At 39.1% G+C, this 23,554-nt stretch overlaps 1 protein-coding gene across 2 annotated transcripts in view; it reads left to right on the plus strand.

Annotated features, from left to right (window-relative positions):
• Positions 1–23,554, plus strand: part of ODAD2 (outer dynein arm docking complex subunit 2) — a 296,623-nt gene that overhangs the window by 44,387 nt on the left and 228,682 nt on the right. For both annotated transcript variants that reach the window (XM_053713898.1, XM_053713899.1), the window contains one exon: positions 9,975–10,122. In XM_053713898.1, coding sequence (XP_053569873.1) covers positions 9,975–10,122 — 148 coding nt within the window. The remainder of the gene's footprint in view (positions 1–9,974; positions 10,123–23,554) is intronic.

The following is a 23,554-nucleotide window of genomic DNA, read 5'->3' on the forward strand; positions in this document are numbered from 1 at the left end:
GTACAGCAATGGGCTACATTTGCCCATATTTGTATGAATCTGTTTGAAGAAAAGTTTGTGTATACTAATCAATAATTTTTTCAACATGGTATCTTTTTTGGTTTTGCTTTAAAGACAATATCTTTGTCATGTGGGTGGGGGTGACATGGAGTCCCTGATGGCATTCATTGAATATTGTATCTTCACATATAAAATTTAAGGTTACTTTTTGGACACTACTATATATAAAGATGGTATCAAGTTTAAAACTGATTTATATAGAAAAACTCTCCCCAAGAGTTACTTAATGATGGTAAAAAAAAAAGATTGTCTCGGATGAGAAATTGATTGACTCTAGAAAACAGGAAAAGGACAAAGGTTTTGTCGATAAAGGGCTATCCTGTGGTGCTCATTAAAGAGATATGAAACCCAAATCTTTTCTTTCATGATTCAGATAGAGCATGCAATCTTAAGCAACTTTCTAATTTACTCCTATTATCAATTTTTTTAGTTCTCTTGGTATCTTTATTTAAAAAGCAGGAATCTAAGCTTAGGAGCTGGCCCACCAATCAGCAAGAGCTACCCAGGGTGCTAAACCTGTTGGATGGCAGCAGTTCCCGAGTGCAGTCCATTTCTGTGTTTTGTGTATGTCTAGGGTGATTACATAAGTCTGTGAACCCTTGATGTGTTACCAGATTGTTTGAATGAGAGCTTGCATTTGTATGGCTGTGTTAGGGACACAGGTGCTATACTTCCTCTGTGTGTTGTATTAATTTGTTTTGTAATTTTCCCTATGGGCCTTGCACCCAGACTTGTCTGGGGTTACCTGCCTGGGACCCTGGGGATGGTGCAGCTACCTGTGAGTGCTATTGAGCACCCAGGGCAGTGCATGTTGCAGGGTCATTGGATGTGTACCCAGTCCAGTCTGTGAGTGCAGTCCCCTTCTGTGTTTTGTGTTTGTCTAGGGAGATTACATAAGTCTGTGAACCCTTGGCTTGTTCCCAGTTTGTTTGATTGCGAGCTTGCATTGTATGGCTGTATTAAAGACCCAGATTTTGGGAGAGACCTTGACGTGGTTCCTGGGCTTGTCCTATTTGGCCAGATGCGGTAACTAACTCTTCCAATTTTGCTTTTAATCTTAACTTTTTATCATTAATATTGCTATTACATTTTTTTATTATAAAGTATATATGTGAGTGTAACACTTTATTTTAATGTATTCATGTTGTGTTTGATGCAATTTTTTTTTATCCTTAACCCTTAACGCAAGGTCTTCGGTCGCGCTAACCTAACAAGCTCAAATTTAGTTTGCGCTTGTGTGGTTGTGTTTACTTTCAACTTGTAATATGAGCACAAGTTAGTGCTGGGGTGATATTGCAATATTGCGCCCAGGCTAACGATAGTGCGCCATTTGTAATCTAGCCCAAAGTGTCAGACATCTTGCAGAAGTATAGGTTTAACTACTGTTTTCGGCCTATGTGACTACTGCATTCAGTAAGAAAAATTAAAAGAACAAAATTGAAAGCTAAATAAAGAATGTAACTTTGATGCTTTGAAGGGGTGGATGGTCCAAAAATATGCTTCTTAATATAGAACACTTTATTTTTTCATTTTAAAGTTTCTATAACGGCTTCTTTAACAAGTTTTTTTGCCATTTTATATTTACTAATTTTGACTTAAATTACAATGTTTATAGCATTTAAACTTGGCATAATGAAATTTTACTCTTGGAATAAATAGAAAACAACCATCTGGATCTGTGTTAGGCACTGGAAAAAGAAGACTTTTACGTTGGATGTCCCAGTGAACCATAACATGTCTAGCACTCATGCAGTAGACATAAAATAGTTTAGTATGATCATTGTTGTAAGATTACCTTTGATTGATGTGAAGCAAAACCAGATGGCTACATATTGAACAGATAATGAGCTGCAGCTTGTGATTTGTTTCATTTGTACAGGAGGACTTTTGTTCCTTTTAATGTAAAAGTGGAGTCTTTAAGATGTCAACAATTCTGGAACAAAATATGTATATATAGTCTATATGAATTTTTTTTAGACTTGTTGCTAAAATGCATGTTGATTTAAAGGTAATATGAAACAGATGTCATACTCGTGATCTATTGTACGTCTACTATTGTGGCTATTCACGTAATTATTATTCTATCTAATTTCTCCTTTAAACATTTGAGTATTTCAATCAAGTGCAATCCAATCCCTTACACACACTTACAGAACAAGAAAAGCAATTTATGCTATGAGGTACAAAGCTGACTTGTAATAAAACACACATTTTATTTTTACAAGCAGCATACTACAAAATGTCTGTGTTTAATCAAATCATTACTATCTAGTAAAAATAATTGATTAGCATACCACAGTTGCCTGTATGGTAAATTTTTGTAAACTTCTATCATTTTCATATGTGCATTGATGTTGACTTCATTAGTGGCTGGGGAAATTTTAACATGGGCATGGTTTCCATTTTCCATGCACCAGTCTGCATACTTGTTCTGTGCACCTATTTAAAAGCCACATAATTTAAGCTGTGCTCAACAGCCCAAAATTACGTATTATCTCAAAAGGATAACCTCTGAATTACATTGTTTCCAATGCAGCAAAGGATTATGGGTAAGATATGCAAATGAGCTTCACAATGACTCACTTCTTTACTTCAGTCTGCTTTTACGCAGACTCCCTTTACGCCATAGCATCGTTGTTCACACAGCTTATAAGCTTAGCTTCGGTTAGTACAGTGATTCAGATCCATCCCAGGACAGCCTGTTTCGGGATGTTTGCAACTCATCAGCTATGGCGTAAAGGGAGTCTGCGTAAAAGCAGACTGAAGTAAAGAAGTGAGTCATTGTGAACCTCATTTGCATATCGTACCCAGAATCCTTTGCTGCATTGGAAACAATGTAATTCAGAGGTTTTCTGTGGAAAAACATAATTTATGTAAGAACTTACTTGATAAATTCATTTCTTTCATATTAGCAAGAGTCCATGAGCTAGTGACGTATGGGATATACATTCCTACCAGGAGGGGCAAAGTTTCCCAAACCTCAAAATGCCTATAAATACACCCCTCACCACACCCACAAATCAGTTTAACGAATAGCCAAGAAGTGGGGTGATAAGAAAAAAGTGCGAAAGCATAAAAAATAAGGAATTGGAATAATTGTGCTTTATACAAAAAAATCATAACCACCACAAAAAGGGCGGGACTCATGGACTCTTGCTAATATGAAAGAAATGAATTTATCAGGTAAGTTCTTACATAAATTATGTTTTCTTTCATGTAATTAGCAAGAGTCCATGAGCTAGTGACGTATGGGATAATGAATACCCAAGATGTGGATCTTCCACGCAAGAGTCACTAGAGAGGGAGGGATAAAATAAAGACAGCCAATTCCGCTGAAAAATAATCCACACCCAAAACAAAGTTTAAATCTTATAATGAAAAAAACTGAAAATATAAGCAGAAGAATCAAACTGAAACAGCTGCCTGAAGTACTTTTCTACCAAAGACTGCTTCTGCGGAAGAAAACACATCAAAATGGTAGAATTTAGTAAAAGTATGCAAAGAAGACCAAGTTGCTGCTTTGCAAATCTGATCAACCGAAGCTTCATTCCTAAAAGCCTAGGAAGTAGAGACTGACCTAGTTGAATGAGCTGTAATCCTTTGAGGCGGAGTTCTACCCGACTCAACATAAGCATGATGAATCAAAGACTTTAACCACGATGCCAAAGAAATGGCAGAAGCCTTCTGACCTTTCCTAGAACCAGAAAAGATAACAAATAGACTAGAAGTCTTTCGGAAATCTTTAGTAGCTTCAACATAATATTTCAAAGCTCTAACTACATCCAAAGAATGCAACGATCTTTCCTTAGAGCTCTTAGGATTAGGACACAATGAAGGAACTACAATTTCTCTACTAATGTTGTTAGAATTCACAACCTTAGGTAAAAATTTAAATGAAGTTCGCAACACCGCCTTATCCTGATGAAAAATCAGAAAAGGAGACTCACAAGAAAGAGCAGATAATTCAGAAACTCTTCTAGCAGAAGAGATGGCCAAAAGAAACAAAACTTTCCAAGAAAGTAATTTAATATCCAGCGAATGCATAGGTTCAAACGGAGGAGCTTGAAGAGCCCCCAGAACCAAATTCAAACTCCAAGGAGGAGAAATTGACTTAATAACAGCTTTTATACGAACCTAAGCCTGTACAAAACAATGAATATCAGGAAGACTAGCAATCTTTCTGTGAAAAAGAACAGAAAGAGCAGAGATTTGTCCTTTCAAGGAACAGACAAACCTTTATCCAAACCATCCTGAAGAAACTGTAAAATTCTAGGAATTCTAAAAGAATGCCAGGAAAAATGATGAGAAGAACACCAAGAAATGTAAGTCTTCCAGACTCGATAATATATCTTCCTAGATACAGATTTACGAGCCTGTAACATAGTATTAATCACAGAGTCAGAGAAACCTCTTAGACTAAGAATCAAGCGTTCAATCTCCCTACCTTTAAATTTAAGGATTTGAGATCCTGATGGTAAAAAAGGACCTTGTGACAGAAGGTCTGGTCTTAACGGAAGATTCCACGGTTGGCAAGAAGCCATGCGGACAAGATCCGTATACCAAAACCTGTGAGACCATGCTGGAGCCACCAGCAGAAAAAAACGAGCATTCCTTCAGAAACTTGGAGATTACTCTTGGAAGAAGAACTAGAGGCGGAAAGATATAGGCAGGATGATACTTCCAAGGAAGTGACAATGCATCCACTGCTTCCGCCTGAGGATCCCTGGATCTGGACAGATACCTGGGAAGTTTCTTGTTTAGATGAGAAGCCATCAGATCTATTTCTGGAAGTCCCCACATTTGAACAATCTGAAGAAATACCTCTGGATGAAGAGACCACTCGCCCGGATGTAATGACTTGCATCTGTTGAGATCACAGTCCAGGTGGGAAGAACAAAAGAAGCCCCCTGAACTAAACGATGGTGGTCTGTCCGCCACGTCAGAGAGTGTCGTACAATCGGTTTTAAAGATATTAATTGCGATATCTTTGTATAATCCCTGCACCACTGGTTCAGCATACAGAGCTGAAGAGGTCGCATGTGAAAACGAGCAAAGGGGATCGCGTCCGATGCAGCAGTCATAAGACCTAGAATTTTCATGCATAAGGCTACCGAAGGGAATGATTGAGACTGAAGGTTTCGACAAGCTGAATCCAATTTCAGACGTCTTTTGTCCGTTAGCGACAGAGTCATGGACACTGAATCTATCTGGAAACCTAGAAAGGTTACCCTTGTCTGAGGAGTCAACGAACTCTTTGGTAAATTGATCCTCCAGCCATGTTCTCGAAGAAACGATACAAGTTGATTCGTATGAGATTCTGCTAAAAGTGAAGACTGAGCAAGTACCAAGATATCGTCCAAATAAGGAAATACCACAATACCCTGTTCTCTGATTACAGATAGAAGGGCACCGAGAACCTTTGTAAAAATCCTTGGAGCTGTTGCTAGGCCAAACGGCAGAGCCACAAACTGGTAATGCTTGTCTAGGAAAAAGAATCTCAGAAACTGATAGTGATCTGGATGAATCGGAATATGCAGATATGCATCTTGTAAATCTATTGTGGACATATAATGCCCTTGCTGAACAAAAGGCAGAATAGTCCTTATAGTTACCATTTTGAATGTTGGTATCCTTACATAACGATTCAATATTTTTAAATCCAGAACTGGTCTGAAGGAATTCTCCTTCTTTGGTACAATGCCAGTTCCAGCCCCTGTTCTGGAACTGGCACAATTACTCCAGCCAACTCTAGATCTGAAACACATTTCAGAAATGCTTGAGCTTTCACTGGATTTATTGGGACACCCGAAAGAAAAAATATTCTTGCAGGAGGCCTTATCTTGAAGCCTATTCTGTATCCTTGTGAAACAATGTTCTGAATCCAAAGATTGTGAATCAAATTGATCCAAATTTCTTTGAAAAAACGTAATCTGCCCCCTACCAGCTGTGCTGGAATGAGGGCCGCACCTTCATGTGGACTTGGGAGCTGGCTTTGGCTTTCTAAAGGGCTTGGATTTATTCCAGACTGGAGATGGTTTCCAAACTGAAACTGTTCCTGTAGGGGAAGGATCAGGCTTTTGTTCCTTATTGTGACTAAAGGAACGAAAACGATTAGCAGACCTAAATTTACCTTTAGATTTTTTATCCTGTGGTAAAAAAGTTCCTTTCCCCCCAGTAACAGTTGAAATAATAGAATCCAACTGTTAACCAAACAATTTATTACCTTGGAAAGAAAGGGAAAGCAAAGTTGACTTAGAAGACATATCAGCATTCCAAGTTTTAAGCCATAAAGCTCTTCTAGCTAAAATAGCTAAAGACATATACCTGACATCAACCCTAATGATATCAAAGATGGCATCACAAATAAAATTATTAGCATGTTGAAGAAGATTAACAATGCTATGAGTATTATGATCTGTTACTTGTTGTGCTAAGGCTTCTAACCAGAAAGTTGAAGCTGCAGCAACATCTGCCAAAGATATAGCAGGTCTAAGAAGATTACCTGAACATAAGTAAGCTTTTCTTAAAAAGGATTAAATTTTCCTATCTAAAGGATCCTTAAAGGAAGTACTATCTGCCGTAGGAATAGTAGTACGTTTAGCAAGAGTAGAGATAGCCCCATCAACTTTAGGGATTTTGTCCCAAAACTCTAATCTGTCAGATGGCACAGGATATAATTGTTTAAACCGTTTAGAAGGAGTAAATAAATTACCCAGATTATTCCATTCCCTGGAGATTACTTCTGAAATAGCATCAGGGACGGGAAAAACCCCCGGAATAACCGCAGGAGATTTAAAAACCGTATTCAAACGTTTAGATTTAGTAACAAGAGGACCAGAATCCTCTATTTCTAATGCAATTAAGACTTCTTTAAGTAAAGAACGAATAAATTCCATTTTAAATAAATAAGAAGATTTATCAGTATCAATCTCTGAAACAGAACCCTCTGAACCAGAAAAATCAGTATCAGAATCAGAATGATGATGTTAGTTTAAAAAGTCATCTGAAACATGAGAAGCTTTAAAAGACCTTTTACGATTACTGGAAGGAGGAATAACAGACATAGCCTTCTTAATAGATTTAGAAACAAAATCTCTTATGTTAACAGGAACACCCTGAATATTAGATGTTGATGGAACAGCAACAGGTAATGGAACATTACTAAAGGAAATATTTTCTGCATTAACAAGTTTGTCATGACATTCATCACAAACAACAGCCGGAGAAACAGTTACCACAAGCTTACAACAAATACACTTAACTTTGGTAAATCCAGCATCAGGCAGTGATTTTCCAGAAGTGGCTTCTGATTCAGGGTCAATCTGAGACATCTTGCAATATGTAATAGAAAAAACAACATATAAAGCAAAATTGGTCAAATTCCTTAAATGACAGTTTCAGGAATGGGAAAAAATGCCAATGAATAAGCCTCTAGCAAACCAGAAGCAATAAGCAATAAGTCTTAAATATTGTGGAGACAACAATGACGCTCAAATTTTTTTAGCGCCAAAAAAGACGCCCACATTATTTGGCGCCTAAATGCTTTTGGCGCCAAAAATGACGCCACATCCGGTAACGCCGACATTTTTGGCGCAAAAACGTCAAAAAAATGACGCAACTTCCAGCGACACGTATGACGCCGGAAATGACAAAATTTTTGCGCCAAGAAAGTCCGCGCCAAGAATTACGCAATAAAATGAAGCATTTTCAGCCCCCGCGAGCCTAACAGCCCACAGGAAAAAAAGTCAAATTTTAAGGTAAGAAAAAATTGATTTATTCATATGCATTATCCCAAATATGAAACTGACTGTCTGAAATAAGGAACGGTGAATATCCTGAATCAAGGCAAATAAATGTTTAAACACATATATTTAGAACTTTATACAAAAGTGCCCAACCATAGCTTAGAGTGTCACAAAATAAGACTTACTTACCCCTGAACACTCCTCTACATGTAGTAGAAAGCCAAACCAGTACTGAAACGAGAATCAGTAGAGGTAATGGTATATATGAGTATATCGTCGATTTGAAAAGGGGGGTAAGAGATGAATCTCTACGACCGATAACAGAGAACCTATGAAATAGACCCCGTAGAAGGAGATCATTGAATTCAAATAGGCAATACTCTCTTCACATCCCTCTGACATTCACTGCACACTGAGAGGAAAACCGGGCTCCAGCCTGCTGCGAAGCGCATATCATTGTAGAATCTAGCACAAACTTACTTCACCACCTCCATGGGAGGCAAAGTTTGTAAAACTGATTTGTGGGTGTGGTGAGGGGTGTATTTATAGGAATTTTGAGGTTTGGGAAACTTTGCCCCTCCTGGTAGGAATGTATATCCCATACGTCACTAGCTCATGGACTCTTGCTAATTACATGAAAGAAAACTAGCCTTCTGGCTTGTCTAGATGAAACATAACTCAAATAAAAAATAAAAAATCCTGTGGAGTTACAAATAAAAGGGCACTGATTGGCCAAATGAAAGTCTGTCAAAAGAACTGAATTAAGGGGGCAGTTTGCAAAGGCTTAGATACAAGGTAAAAAGTATATCAATATCACCATGTTGGTTATGAAAAATAGGGAATGGGTAATAAAGGGATTATCTATATTTTTAAACTATAACAATTCTGGAGTACACTGTCCCTTTAAGGTGATTCTAGTTCCCCATGGTAATTTTTCAAAATTTCAAAAGGATTATAAGATGAATTTATGTGCCGCTTTTTGATCCAGACACAATCACTACTACTGTAAAGTGGTAGTAGAAACTTCTAACTTAGAATAAGTACACCCTGGAAGGGTTACCAAAAAAATGAAGGGTGCTCAGGCTTACAAAGGCTAGTTTGACTAACCAAGCCGCTGCTAATGACAGATATAGCAACTTTAGAGAAACTGATACACTCAGCATTGCCACCTACATCATCTGGAAACAAATGTAAAAAGAAGGGGCAAAAGAGAGGGAAGGCAGGGTAGGTAAGCAAATCCTTCTTCACTTAATTTAACAATATTGCCAACCACACAAACCACTCATTTATCAGATCTAAAGTGTAGGAAGTAACCCTCACACTTTGTTGCCTTGCAGTCCAGTGACATACCCTTTTTGAAAAGTTTCTAAAGTATTGTTTATCTTATCTCCTCTGGTGCGTCTGTTTAGGGAGAAGTATAATTGAGATGCTGCACTGAATAAGCAATCAATGTGTAGTATATTATAGATTCAGAGTTGGGGATCACGTAGGATGGATTAGAGGCTCTGTGGGAGCAGTGTAGAAAATTAAATTGCAGGAAAATTTGTCAAAAGAAATAATAAAAGTACATGGCAAAAATTTTTGGGTTTTTTTTGCTAAATATTTTATGGAGAATTTTTATTTGAGTTTAATATATCTATATATAAGAATAATTATATAGAGCTGCTGCTGACTTGGACACCTGCTGGGTAGAACTAAATACTACGGCATGGAATATTACACTGCTGGCAGTCCCTTTATGTTTATACTATTTTTAAAATTCTACTTTTCTTAAATAAATGCCAGTGGCACACACAATTACAAAAGAAGGTATTTATTAATTTAGGTTAAGAATAAAAATGTTTTGGCTTTAAAAGCAATTTTTTTTTTCCATAATGTATCTTTTTTATTATAGTTTATTTTTTGAAACAGAAAATGTAATCATTTAAAAAAAAAAAAATTGTCAAAAGCACAAAATAGAGTAACTTGACTCAAAATTGATAGTGAAAGATGTTTCTTGAAATACATATTAACTAGCAAAATATTTTGATACAACGTTACTGTACTTTTATTCTCTTGCAAATATCATAAAAGATACTGTAAAGTTTTATGGAAAGGGTTCGGCCAATACTCTTCAGTGGTGAACTATTGATTTTATTATTTATTTATGTTGTTGCCTTTTCTCCTTAGTAAAACTCCTGGAACAAGGTCTGATGAATTTAGTGAAAGTTCAACAGAGAGTGAAGAAGATGAAGAACAGCCAGATCGGCGCCAGGAAGGTATCACTGATCTTCCTTCTGAGTACTGGCAAATTCAGAAGCTAGTCAAATATTTAAAGGTAAAGAGCAGGGTTGTATGTCAGTGTTATTTCATAGCATTATAGAAATTACAGTTTTTATTACCAGTGTAATTTTCAGCTTTGTTTTGTGTTGACAAAGCATGTTATAATTTTGGAAAAGGTATTTAACTAAATGATTGACAGTGTGCAGCAACTTGCAAGTCTGAATAACCACGTGCAACAGCTTACTAGCGTGCCTGTGTGACTGACCACGTGCAACAGCTTACAGACGTGTCTGTGTGACTGACCTCGTGCAGCAACTTGGAAGTCTGAATGACCACGTGCAACAGCTTACAAGTGTGCATGTGTGACTGACCTTGTGCAGCAACTTGCAAGTCTGAATGACCACGTGCAACAACTTACAAGGGTGCCTGTGTGACTGAGCTTGTGCAGCAACTTGCAAGTCTGAATGACCACGTGCAACAGCTTACTAGCGTGCCTGTGTGACTGACCTCGTGCAGCAACTTGCAAGTTTGAATGACCACGTGCAACAGCTTACAAGCGTGTCTGTGTGACTGACCTCGTGCAGCAACTTGCATGTATGAATGACCACTTGCAACAGCTTACAAGGGTGCCTGTGTGTCTGACCTTGTGCAGCAACTTGCAATTCTGAATGACCACGTGCAACAGCTTACAAGCGTGCCTGTGTGACTGACCTCTTGCAGCAACTTGCATATCTGAATGACCGCGTGCAACAGCTTACAAGGGTGCTTGTCTGACTGACCTCGTGCAGCAACTTGCAAGTCTGAATGACCACGTGCAACAGCTTACAAGGGTGCTTGTCTGACTGACCTCGTGCAGTAACTTGCAAGTCTGAATGACCACGTGCAACAGCTTACAAGGGTGCCTGTCTGACTGACCTCTTGCAGCAACTTGCAAGTCTGAATGACCACGTGCAACAGCTTACAAAGGTGCCTGTCTGACTAACCTCGTGCAACAACTTGCAAGTCTGAATGACCACGTGCAACAGCTTACAAAGGTGCCTGTCTGACTGACCTCGTGCAGCAACTTGCAAGTCTGAATGACCACGTGCAACAGCTTACAAGGGTGCCTGTCTGACTGACCTCGTTCAGCAACTTGCAAGTCTAAATGACCACGTGCAACAGCTTACAAGGGTGTCTGTGTGACTGACCTCGTTGAGCAACTTGCCAGTCTGAATGACTACGTGCAACAGCTTAGAAGGGTGCCTGTCTGACTGACCTCGTGCAGCAACTTGCAAGTCTGAATGACCAAGTGCAACAGCTTGAAAGCGTGCCTGTGTGACTGACCTCGTGCAGCAACTTGCAAGAGTCACTGTTGGACTTACCTTATGCAGCAGCTGACATTGATGCTTGTGATTGAATATTTGCAACAGCTCACAAGGGTGTCTCTCTGACTGTGTGCAGCACCTTCCAAAGGTGCAAGTCTGTCTGACTGTGTGTAGCAGCTCACACAGGTGCAAGTCTGACTGTGTGTAGCATCTCACACAGGTGAAAGTCTGACTGTGTGTAGCAGCTCACAAAGGTGCAAGTCTGTCTGACTGTGTGTAGCAGCTCACAAAGGTGCAAGTCTGTCTGACTGTGTGTAGCAGCTCATAAAGGTGCAAGTCTGTCTGACTGTGTGTAGCAGCTCATAAAGGTGCAAGTCTGTCTGACTGTGTGTAGCAGCTCATAAAGGTGCAAGTCTGTCTGACTGTGTGTAGCAGCTCATAAAGGTGCAAGTCTGTCTGACTGTGTGTAGCAGCTCACAAAGGTACATGTCTGACTGTGTGTAGCAGCTCATAAAGGTGCAAGTCTGTCTGACTGTGTAGCAGCTCACAAAGGTGCAAGTCTGTCTGACTGTGTGTAGAAGCTCATAAAGGTGCAAGTCTGTCTGACTGTGTAGCAGCTCACAAAGGTGCAAGTCTGTCTGACTGTGTGTAGCAGCTCACAAAGGTACATGTCTGACTGTGTGTAGCAGCTCATAAAGGTGCAAGTCTGTCTGACTGTGTGTAGAAGCTCATAAAGGTGCAAGTCTGTCTGACTGTGTAGCAGCTCACAAAGGTACATGTCTGACTGTGTGTAGCAGCTCATAAAAGTGCAAGTCTGACTGACTGTGTGCAACACCTTACAAAGGTGCAAGTCTGACTGACTGTGTACATCACCTTACAAAGGTGCAAGTCTCTCTGACTATGTAAAACAGCTCACAAAGGTTCATGTCTCTATGACTATGTACAGCAGCTCACAAAGGTGCAAGTCTGACTCACCGTGTACAGCAGTGCACAAAGATGCAAATCTGAGTGACCGTGTACAGCAGCTCACAAAGGTGAATGTCTGACTGACCGTGTATATCAGCGCACAAAGGTGCATGTCTGACTGACTATGTACATCAGCGCATAAAGGTGCATGTCTGACTGATTGTGTATATCAGCGCATAAAGGTGCATGTCTGACTGACTATGTACATCAGCACACAAAGGTGCATGTCTGACTGACTATGTACATCAGCACACAAAGGTGCATGTCTGACTGATTGTGTATATCAGCACACAAAGGTGCATGTCTGACTGATTGTGTATATCAGCACACAAAGGTGCATGTCTGACTGACTATGTACATCAGCACACAAAGGTGCATGTCTGACTGACTATGTACATCAGCACACAAAGGTGCATGTCTGACTGATTGTGTATATCAGCACATAAAGGTGCATGTCTGACTGATTGTGTATATCAGCACATAAAGGTGCATGTCTGACTGATTGTGTATATCAGCACACAAAGGTGCATGTCTGACTGACTATGTACATCAGCACACAAAGGTGCATGTCTGACTGATTGTGTATATCAGCGCATAAAGGTGCATGTCTGACTGACTATGTACATCAGCACACAAAGGTGCATGTCTGACTGATTGTGTATATCAGCACATAAAGGTGCATGTCTGACTGATTGTGTATATCAGCACATAAAGGTGCATGTCTGACTGATTGTGTATATCAGCACACAAAGGTGCATGTCTGACTGACTATGTACATCAGCACACAAAGGTGCATGTCTGACTGACTATGTACATCAGCACACAAAGGTGCATGTCTGACTGATTGTGTATATCAGCACATAAAGGTGCATGTCTGACTGATTGTGTATATCAGCACATAAAGGTGCATGTCTGACTGATTGTGTATATCAGCGCATAAAGGTGCATGTCTGACTGACTATGTATATCAGCACACAAAGGTGCATGTCTGACTGATTGTGTATATCAGCGCATAAAGGTGCATGTCTGACTGACTATGTACATCAGCACACAAAGGTGCATGTCTGACTGATTGTGTACAGCAGCGCACAAAGGTGCATGTCTGATTGTGTATATCAGTGCACAAAGGTGCATGTTTGACTGACTACAGGGAGTGCAGAATTATTAGGCAAGTTGTATTTTTGAGGATTAATTTTATTATTGAACAACAACCATGTTCTCAATGAACCCAAAAAACTCATTAATATCAAAGCTGAATAGTTTTGGAAGTAGTTTTTAGTTTGTTTTTAGTTATAGCTATTTTAGGGGGATATCTGTGTGTGCAGGTGACTATTACTGTGCATAATTATTAGGCAACTTAACAAAAAACAAATATATACCCATTTCAATTATTTATTTTTACCAGTGAAACCAATATAACATCTCAACATTCACAAATATACATTTCTGACATTCAAAAACAAAACAAAAACAAATCAGTGACCAATATAGCCACCTTTCTTTGCAAGGACACTCAAAAGCCTGCCATCCATGGATTCTGTCAGTGTTTTGATCTGTTCACCATCAACATTGCGTGCAGCAGCAACCGCAGCCTCCCAGACACTGTTCAGAGAGGTGTACTGTTTTCCCTCCTTGTAAATCTCACATTTGATGATGGACCACAGGTTCTCAATAGGGTTCAGATCAGGTGAACAAGGAGGCCATGTCATTAGATTTTCTTCTTTTATACCTTTTCTTGCCAGCCACGCTGTGGAGTACTTGGACGCGTGTGATGGAGCATTGTCCTGCATGAAAATCATGTTTTTCTTGAAGGATGCAGACTTCTTCCTGTACCACTGCTTGAAGAAGGTGTCTTCCAGAAACTGGCAGTAGGACTGGGAGTTGAGCTTGACTCCATCCTCAACCCGAAAAGGCCCCACAAGCTCATCTTTGATGATACCAGCCCAAACCAGTACTCCACCTCCACCTTGCTGGCGTCTGAGTCGGACTGGAGCTCTCTGCCCTTTACCAATCCAGCCACGGGCCCATCCATCTGGCCCATCAAGACTCACTCTCATTTCATCAGTCCATAAAACCTTAGAAAAATCAGTCTTGAGATATTTCTTGGCCCAGTCTTGACGTTTCAGCTTGTGTGTCTTGTTCAGTGGTGGTCGTCTTTCAGCCTTTCTTACCTTGGCCATGTCTCTGAGTATTGCACACCTTGTGCTTTTGGGCACTCCAGTGATGTTGCAGCTCTGAAATATGGCCAAACTGGTGGCAAGTGGCATCTTGGCAGCTGCACGCTTGACTTTTCTCAGTTCATGGGCAGTTATTTTGCGCCTTGGTTTTTCCACACGCTTCTTGCGACCCTGTTGACTATTTTGAATGAAACGCTTGATTGTTCGATGATCACGCTTCAGAAGCTTTGCAATTTTAAGAGTGCTGCATCCCTCTGCAAGATATCTCACTATTTTTGACTTTTCTGAGCCTGTCAAGTCCTTCTTTTGACCCATTTTGCCAAAGGAAAGGAAGTTGCCTAATAATTATGCACACCTGATATAGGGTGTTGATGTCATTAGACCACACCCCTTCTCATTACAGAGATGCACATCACCTAATATGCTTAATTGGTGGTAGGCTTTCGAGCCTATACAGCTTGGATTAAGACAACATGCATAAAGAGGATGATGTGGTCAAAATACTCATTTGCCTAATAATTCTGCACTCCCTGTATGTACATCAGCGCACAAAGGTGCATGTCTGACTGATTGTGTATATCAGCGCTCAAAGGTGCATGTCTGACTGACTATGTACATCAGCCCACAAAGGTGCATGTCTGACTGACTATGTACATCAATGCACAAAGGTGCATGTCTTACTGATTGCGTACATCAGCGCACAAAGGTGCATGTCTGACTGACTATGTACATCAGCCCACAAAGTTGCATGTCTGACTGACTATGTACATCAGCCCACAAAGGTGCATGTCTGACTGACTATGTACATCAGCGCACAAAGGTACATGTCTGACTGATTGTGTATATCAGCGCACAAAGGTGCATGTCTTACTGATTGCGTACATCAGCGCACAAAGGTGCATGTCTGACTGATTGTGAACATCAGCGCACAAAGGTGCATGTCTGACTGACTATGTACATCAGCCCACAAAGTTGCATGTCTGACTGACTATGTACATCAGCCCACAAAGGTGGATGTCTGACTGACTATGTACATCAGCCCACAAAGGTGCATGTCTGACTGACTATGTACATCAGCGCACAAAGGTACATGTCTGACTGATTGTGTATATCAGCGCACAAAGGTGCATGTCTGACTGATTGCGTACATCAGCGCACAAAGTTGCATGTCTGACTGATTGTGAACATCAGCGCACAAAGGTGCATGTCTGACTGATTGCGTACATCAGCGCACAAAGTTGCATGTCTGACTGATTGTGAACATCAGCGCACAAAGGTGCATGTCTGACTGATTGCGTACATCAGCGCACAAAGTTGCATGTCTGACTGATTGTGAACATCAGCGCACAAAGGTACATGTCTGACTGATTGCGTACATCAGCGCACAAAGGTGCATGTCTGACTGATTGTGAATATCAGCACACAAAGGTGCATGTCTGACTGACTATGTACATCAGCCCACAAAGGAGTATGTCTGACTGACTATGTACATCAGCGCACAAAGGTGCATGTCTGACTGATTGTGTATATCAGCGCACAAAGGTGCATGTCTGACTGATTGTGTATATCAGCGCACAAAGGTGCATGTCTGACTGATTGTGTATATCAGCGCACAAAGGTGCATGTCTGACTGACTATGTACATCAGCCCACAAAGGTGCATGTCTGACTGACTATGTACATCAGCGCACAAAGGTGCATGTCTGACTGATTGCGTACATCAGCGCACAAAGGTGCATGTCTGACTGATTGTGAACATCAGCGCACAAAGGTGCATGTCTGACTGACTATGTACATCAGCCCACAAAGGTGCATGTCTGACTGACTATGTACATCAGCCCACAAAGGTGCATGTCTGACTGACTATGTACATCAGCGCACAAAGGTGCATGTCTGACTGACTATGTACATCAGCCCACAAAGGTGCATGTCTGACTGACTATGTACATCAGCCCACAAAGGTGCATGTCTGACTGACTATGTACATCAGCCCACAAAGGTGCATGTCTGACTATGTACATCAGCCCACAAAGGTGCATGTCTGACTGACTATGTACATCAGCGCACAAAGGTGCATGTCTGACTGATTGCGTACATCAGCGCACAAAGGTGCATGTCTGACTGATTGCGTACATCAGCGCACAAAGGTGCATGTCTGACTAATTGTGAACATCAGCGCACAAAGGTGCATGTCTGACTGACTATGTACATCAGCCCACAAAGGTGCATGTCTGACTAATTGTGAACATCAGCGCACAAAGGTGCATGTCTGACTGACTATGTACATCAGCGCATAAAGGTGCATGTCTGACTGACTATGTACATCAGCGCACAAAGGTGCATGTCTGACTGATTGTGTATATCAGCGCACAAAGGTGCATGTCTGACTGATTGTGTATATCAGCGCACAAAGGTGCATGTCTGACTGATTGCGTACATCAGCGCACAAAGGTGCATGTCTGATTGATTGTGAACATCAGCGCACAAAGGTGCATGTCTGACTGATTGTGAACATCAGCGCACAAAGGTGCATGTCTGACTGATTGCGTACATCAGCCCACAAAGGTGCATGTCTGACTGATTGTGAACATCAGCCCACAAAGGTGCATGTCTGACTGATTGCGTACATCAGCGCACAAAGGTGCATGTCTGATTGATTGTGAACATCAGTGCACAAAGGTGCATGTCTGACTGATTGCGTACATCAGCGCACAAAGGTGCATGTCTGACTGATTGTGAACATCAGCGCACAAAGGTGCATGTCTGACTGTGTACAGCAGTCAATGCAAGTCACAAAGATGCCTGACAGTGTGAAGGAACCTACAAGGGAGTCTATTTGACTGAAGTAGGTTCCATTAACTGTTTGATGTATGGATTACACTTAAATTAGAGCATGCAATGTTTAACAACTTCCTAATATACTTCTGTTATCTTGTTTGCTTTGTTCTTTTGGCATCTTTTGTTGAAAATCATACCTAGGTAGGCTTGGGAGCAACGACACACTACTGGAACTATCTGCTGATTGGTGGCTGCACATATGTGTCTCTTGTCATTGGCTGATCTGATGTGTTCAACTATCTACCAGTAGTGAAATGCTTCTCCTTCTGCAAAGGATACCAAGAGAATGAAGCTAATTAAATATTAGAAGTAAAATGGAAAGTTGCTTTAGATTGTATGCTCTATCTGAATCATTGGTTTCATTTCCCTTTAATACCTGCTCTTGAAGTTTGGGAGCTGTGGGGAGGGCTGGTTTGCTAAAGCTTTGCATCTGCCAGGGATTCTCTTGCAGTTTAAGATTCTTGTACTTACAGCTTTATTATAAATTTACTGTACATGGACACTTTTAGGGCTTCTTAACTTCCGTTTCTGGCGGACCAGAACCAATGGGGTATTGATGCACATCCGCTGCTTGATAAATCTACCCCTTAATGTTTTACTGTTGATTAATATAATTGATTTTAATTTAGAACTTGTTTATTTTGTGTTTTCCATAACCTACCATAGCAAAAAGTCTTATGTCATCGTTTAGGAAGTTTATGAGCTGTGCTGTCCAGGGTTTTATTTTTATTTGTTTTTATTTGTGTGTATCCCTCTCACTGTATTATTGCCTATAATTGTGAATATATATATATATATATATTATATGTAAATATGTGTTTAATTACACATATTAAACATTTAACAATAATTGTAAGAATTGTATACCATTATAAAATGTGTTAGTTCATTCATATACACATAATACATAAAGACAGCTACAGACGTAAATAGGAAAACAGGTCTGTAAAAGTTAGACTTTAAACACTGACAGTAATAGAAAAATGTTCCTAAATTAGGACATAGATACCATTTAGTTAAGAAAAAGATGGTTTCTGGAAACAGTTATTTCACAGATGTGTTTGTCATTTGTAATTACACTCAAGATGTGTCTCCCCCTTCGCTGATACTTTTTTTGAGTAAAGAAATGGAGGTCACAGGAACTATGAAATGAATGATAAGCATATCTGGGTAATACTGGATACTTTAGTTCACACGGTATGATGAAGGGTATTTAAACCTGTTGCACAAGCTGTGCCGGTCTGTCTCAAGGTAATTACTAGTGATTTTGTAGTACAGACATTGCATAAATCCCACTGTGAGTGTAGATGTTCACTTTACTTCACATATTTTGTGTCAGTATTTAAATTTATAGCCCTTTTGATGGTCCCATAAGGCGTTTTCAAATTCTGAACCATCACAATCAGCAGCAAGTTCAGCACTTTTTATATGACTTCTTACTGCAGTAATGCGTCAGAGGCATCACATAGGACTGTTATACGACCTTTATTAAGCCATTTGAAAAGCATTAAAGGGACATTCCGGTCAAAATTTAAATGCATATAGACGAATTGCATCTTTGAATAGAAACATATTTGCAATTTACATGTTTTGGCAAAAATGCTTCTAGTAAAAGTTATCATGTTTTAGTGTTAGCATGTTTCTTTGCACGTGCATGTGAAGTATAGCTAGATATTCTCAAAGCACCAGCTGTTTAAATACTGCAGCTGCTCAGAGCATCAGTGGGGCTTGTATCATGTCAGCAATTAACCTTAGGCTCTCTGAGTAAGTGCTGTGTTTAAAATGCTGATGCACGGTGCATACTTAAATACGCTTTTGCTTTTATTAGACGCATTTTGCTAATACATGTATTGTAAAACAGCGCTTCTATCCAAAACTGAAAAGAATTCATGTCGATTTCAATTTTAGCTGGAATGTTCCTTTAACAGAGGTTTTTGAGAACCTGTAATCTAGCACCTAAAATATTTTAAATATTTTCCCCCAATATCTGAGTTCTCCAAATGTCATATCTGCTTTCTAAAGCAATTTGATTTTTTGATGCAAGCCCAGTTCATATTTGACAAACCAATTTGTTTATATAAAATGGGCTGGATTACAAGTTGAGCACAATCGGTAACATGCAGTGCGTTATTTTGCACTTGGCATAAACAATAATGCATCTTCATTACAATTCAAAGTTGTTGGTTAATTTTTGTTTAATTAAAGTGAAATGTTTAACCATAGCATTTGAAACACACCACATACATAAATAGTGTGCCCTATACTTTTAGTGGGAAACGGTGGTAACATGCTCATTGCACTTGGTTTTCAAGTCATCGGTTAAGTGTTGCGCAATTCACTTACACTTTTAGCGTTTTAGAAAACCTGGTATTAAGTGTTACATCTTGCTATTTAAAAGGAAATAAAAGTCACAATAAAGCTTCCATGATTCAGATAGATCGAACACTTTTAAGAGACTCTTCAGTTTACTTCTTTTATCAAAAGCATACCTGGGTATGCTCAGAAGTAGCAGTGTACTACTGGGAGCTAGCTGGTGATTGGTGGTTACACACATATGCCTCTTGCTCATTAGAAGTCTTCACCAGATTTCCTAGCAGTGGAGCTGACTTTAATTATTTGTTTAACCCCTTTGTGGGAGTTAAACACATAGTCATATGCAATAATCAGTGCAATAATCAAATGCTCTAACACATTAGAGCATTTTCTTTTTGCACTTTTATGTACCTTTAACAATGTGTAGGTGGGCATGTTCTCAGCCAGGGAACCTGTCTACTTGCATTCTAGGGTTGTGAGGCAGTATCCACTGTCCACTTCAACAAGCAATTACTTAAGCATTTTGCGATGGTTGTATTTCTCGTATATAAGTCTTTGGAAAAAGTTAGGAAAATTATCATGATATTAATGACTTCTCTTCTTGAAGTGATAAATATCAGATAAATTGTTTAACTGCTGGATGGACACTTTGAATTCCTCTACCCCTCCCCATGTTTTTAGCATGTAGTGATGAAATGGATTCCTTTGTAATGAGATGTACTGTTATTCCACTTGCAACTGGATGATGGGGTAGCAGAGTCTAAGTTTCAAATTTCAATCAATAATTTAAACCAGGAATTTGCTTTTATGCAGTACTTAAACTATGATATTATGTCCTGGAAGAAAACAAAAGTTGTTTTCAGCTAAGTTTCGAGTTCACACAAAACATAGGCTTTAACAAACAGTCTAAAAGCCTGTTTACATATGGCAGTAGTAATAGGAACAGTTCCAAATCCAGCACTTCAAATGGGAGAATTTCACCCTTATGTTGTGCAGTTTTTTCAATACTCCTGGTCTAACAACGCAAATTTAAAATTGAGTAAAAAATAAAAAAGTTTAAAAAAAAATAAAAAAGTTCAACCACAACTCAAGGGTATTATTTAATTAGGCAACTCACATCAATGCTAAAAAAGATAATTCCAAGATAATAGAAATGTCATTCAGATCAATTCAGTGCAGGTCAATTGTGACTGGCATCTACAGGCACAGACAATGATTCTTAGGTTTAACACTCACCTTGTTCACATTTCTTCTACATGCTGCAGACTTTAGAAAAAACATTTTTTGTCATTGAATATATTGATTTTTAACAGTGCAAAGTTAGGCGGTGAAATTGGTAGTGTATAGGGTTAAACAATGCATTAATGTTTGATAATTGAGTTGATTCCAATATGATTTTTGTTTTGGATGCTGTAAAAACGTGAACATCATTTTTTTTTTTTTCATTAACAAAGTGATCACAATATTTCTGAGTCAAACATAGCCGAAATTCTTAACACACTTGAGATTTGGGGGCCGAATTATCAAGCTCCGAATGGAGCTTGATGCGCCTTGTTTCCGGCAAGCCTTCATGCTCGCTGGAAACAGAAGTTATGAAGTAGTGGTCTAAAGACTGCTGCTCCATAACTTGTCTGCCTGCTCTGAGGCGGCGGACAGAAATCAACCCGATCAGATACGATTGGGTTGATTGACACCCCCTGCTAGTGGCCGATTGACCGCGAATCTGCAGAGGGCGGTATTGCGCAAGCAGTTCTGGTGAACTGCTTGTGCAATGATAAATACCGACAGTGTATGCTGTCTGCATTTATCGATGTGCAGTGGACATGATACGCTACATTGTATCATGTCCGCTTGCACTTTGATAAATATGCCCCTTGATCTCTATTTTCGTACAATGGCACTGCCGATCATAGATGCCCAAAATAAATGGGTTAAAGAGGTTAATGAAGTCAGTTTATTTGTTTTGCAATTGGATACAGTGGTGCTTATGATAAGTGTTAGACAATTTAACATTTGTATATGGGCATCATGGATATACTGGGCATTTTTGATCAATTACAGTTTTTAAAATGTGTTTTTTTTTAATTTTCAAAAGTATTTTTTAAATTTTTGTTTTAAATAAAACAAAAAAACAAATTTTCCATTTTGGCAGGATTTTTATCTAAAACTAAGAAGAACACTGCGGGATATTCATTTCCATAAGAAGAAAGTGACCGGGATTTAGCTAATGTTCTGGAACCGTTCTCACAGCGTAAATTGGGAAAACACTAAGTGACAAGATTTTAAAGATAGTCCAAAGTTGCAGAACTCACTGTTTACAATAACCCAATGTAGAACCGTGATTTCTAAGCCACACTCTCTCTGTACAGAATGGTGTTTCTGTTTGCTGCATTTCTATAACGGTTTTATAAATGTTTTTTCAAAATTCTTTCAAATGAGAATAGAAGCTAATTCAGGACTAGATTACGAGTGGCGTGCTATCGTTTGCGTGTGAGCATTATTGGGTTCTCTCTGTTGTTTCTACACACGTTAAATTCCGCTCGTATTACAAGTTGAAAATAAATCCAAACGCATGAGTGCAATCGTGATTTACGCTAGAATGATTACGTGGATTCAAAGCTCTGGATAACTGTTACGCGAGTCAAAAGTACACATGTCTAAAGATGGATATGTATGCAGCTAAGTAGATGAAAACGTAAAATCCATATTTATAAAATATTTATGTTTAATAAGGTGTTAAACTGTGTATTTACTGTAAATATTTTACATTTCAGTCTGCACATAGCAGACAATGTTTTATGTATTATGAAATAGATAGATAAGATAGATAGGTATAAATATATATTTGTGCAAAAATCCATCAGATATATATTTAAATATATCTTTAAGAATAAATAGAACATATTCTGCAATGTGCAGAACATTGGATTATGAAATATGCAGTATTATCTTCTTATGGTTACACTTTTAAATAACCGTGATTGTGTTTGCTCGACTTGTGGATGTTAGTTTTTTTTCTAACTTTTTTGGCTCCATTGAAATCTATGCAACTTTGCAAACACAAGAGCGCAAACGTTTTACTTTCAACTCGTAATACGAGCGCGAATCTCTGAAATTACTTCTACTTCGCAAACTACTGCTCCACTCGTAATCTGGCCCTCAGTTGTTTGTGCTGTAGTGGAGACAACAGAAATCCCCCACCACTACTATCAATATACCACTGGTAATGTGTAATATTGGAGGTCGATTCCAATCCTATCAATCTATTTTATCTGTGTTTTTTCATCTCCCGATCCATGTTAATTAAGTTCTAGTGACCACAATCCAAAAGATAACACCATTTCTGTAATGGAAAAAGTTTGATTCGAATCTGACCAGATAGCAGAAAATCACCAATATGCACAGCAATGGCTTTGACGATCACATTTCTCTTGACTATGGGTTTTTCACTTTACTTTGGTAACAAAATGGACACATCGAATTTAACAATCTTAGGGTTATAGCAAAGTGCAAAACTGTACTTTTTGACAGTATCGCAAGACAATGTGAAATCATTTAATAATCTTGCGCATGTGCAGTACACTCTAAAATGGCCATATACGCCGTTTTAGATGTATATATTAATATGTGGGTGCCGATTTATGAAAGTGGGGACGGACATGATCCGCTGAAGAACTTGGAGAAATGGTATTTAGCAATCACACCCTTATATCTGTTTTTATTTCATTCTTTTGGAATTTAAAGTACAGTTTTCTCTTCTTTATGAATGGAGTTTCTCTTGACAATCGTGACATTGTGATTAGGAAATATGTATTTGCTATTCAGTATTGTGTGATTTAAACTGCAATCTTGTTACCGTTATAGAAATGTGGCAAAGATAAATCCCATTC

Source organism: Bombina bombina, chromosome 5 (genome assembly GCF_027579735.1).
Source record: "Bombina bombina isolate aBomBom1 chromosome 5, aBomBom1.pri, whole genome shotgun sequence".
Classification (NCBI taxonomy): domain Eukaryota; kingdom Metazoa; phylum Chordata; class Amphibia; order Anura; family Bombinatoridae; genus Bombina; species Bombina bombina.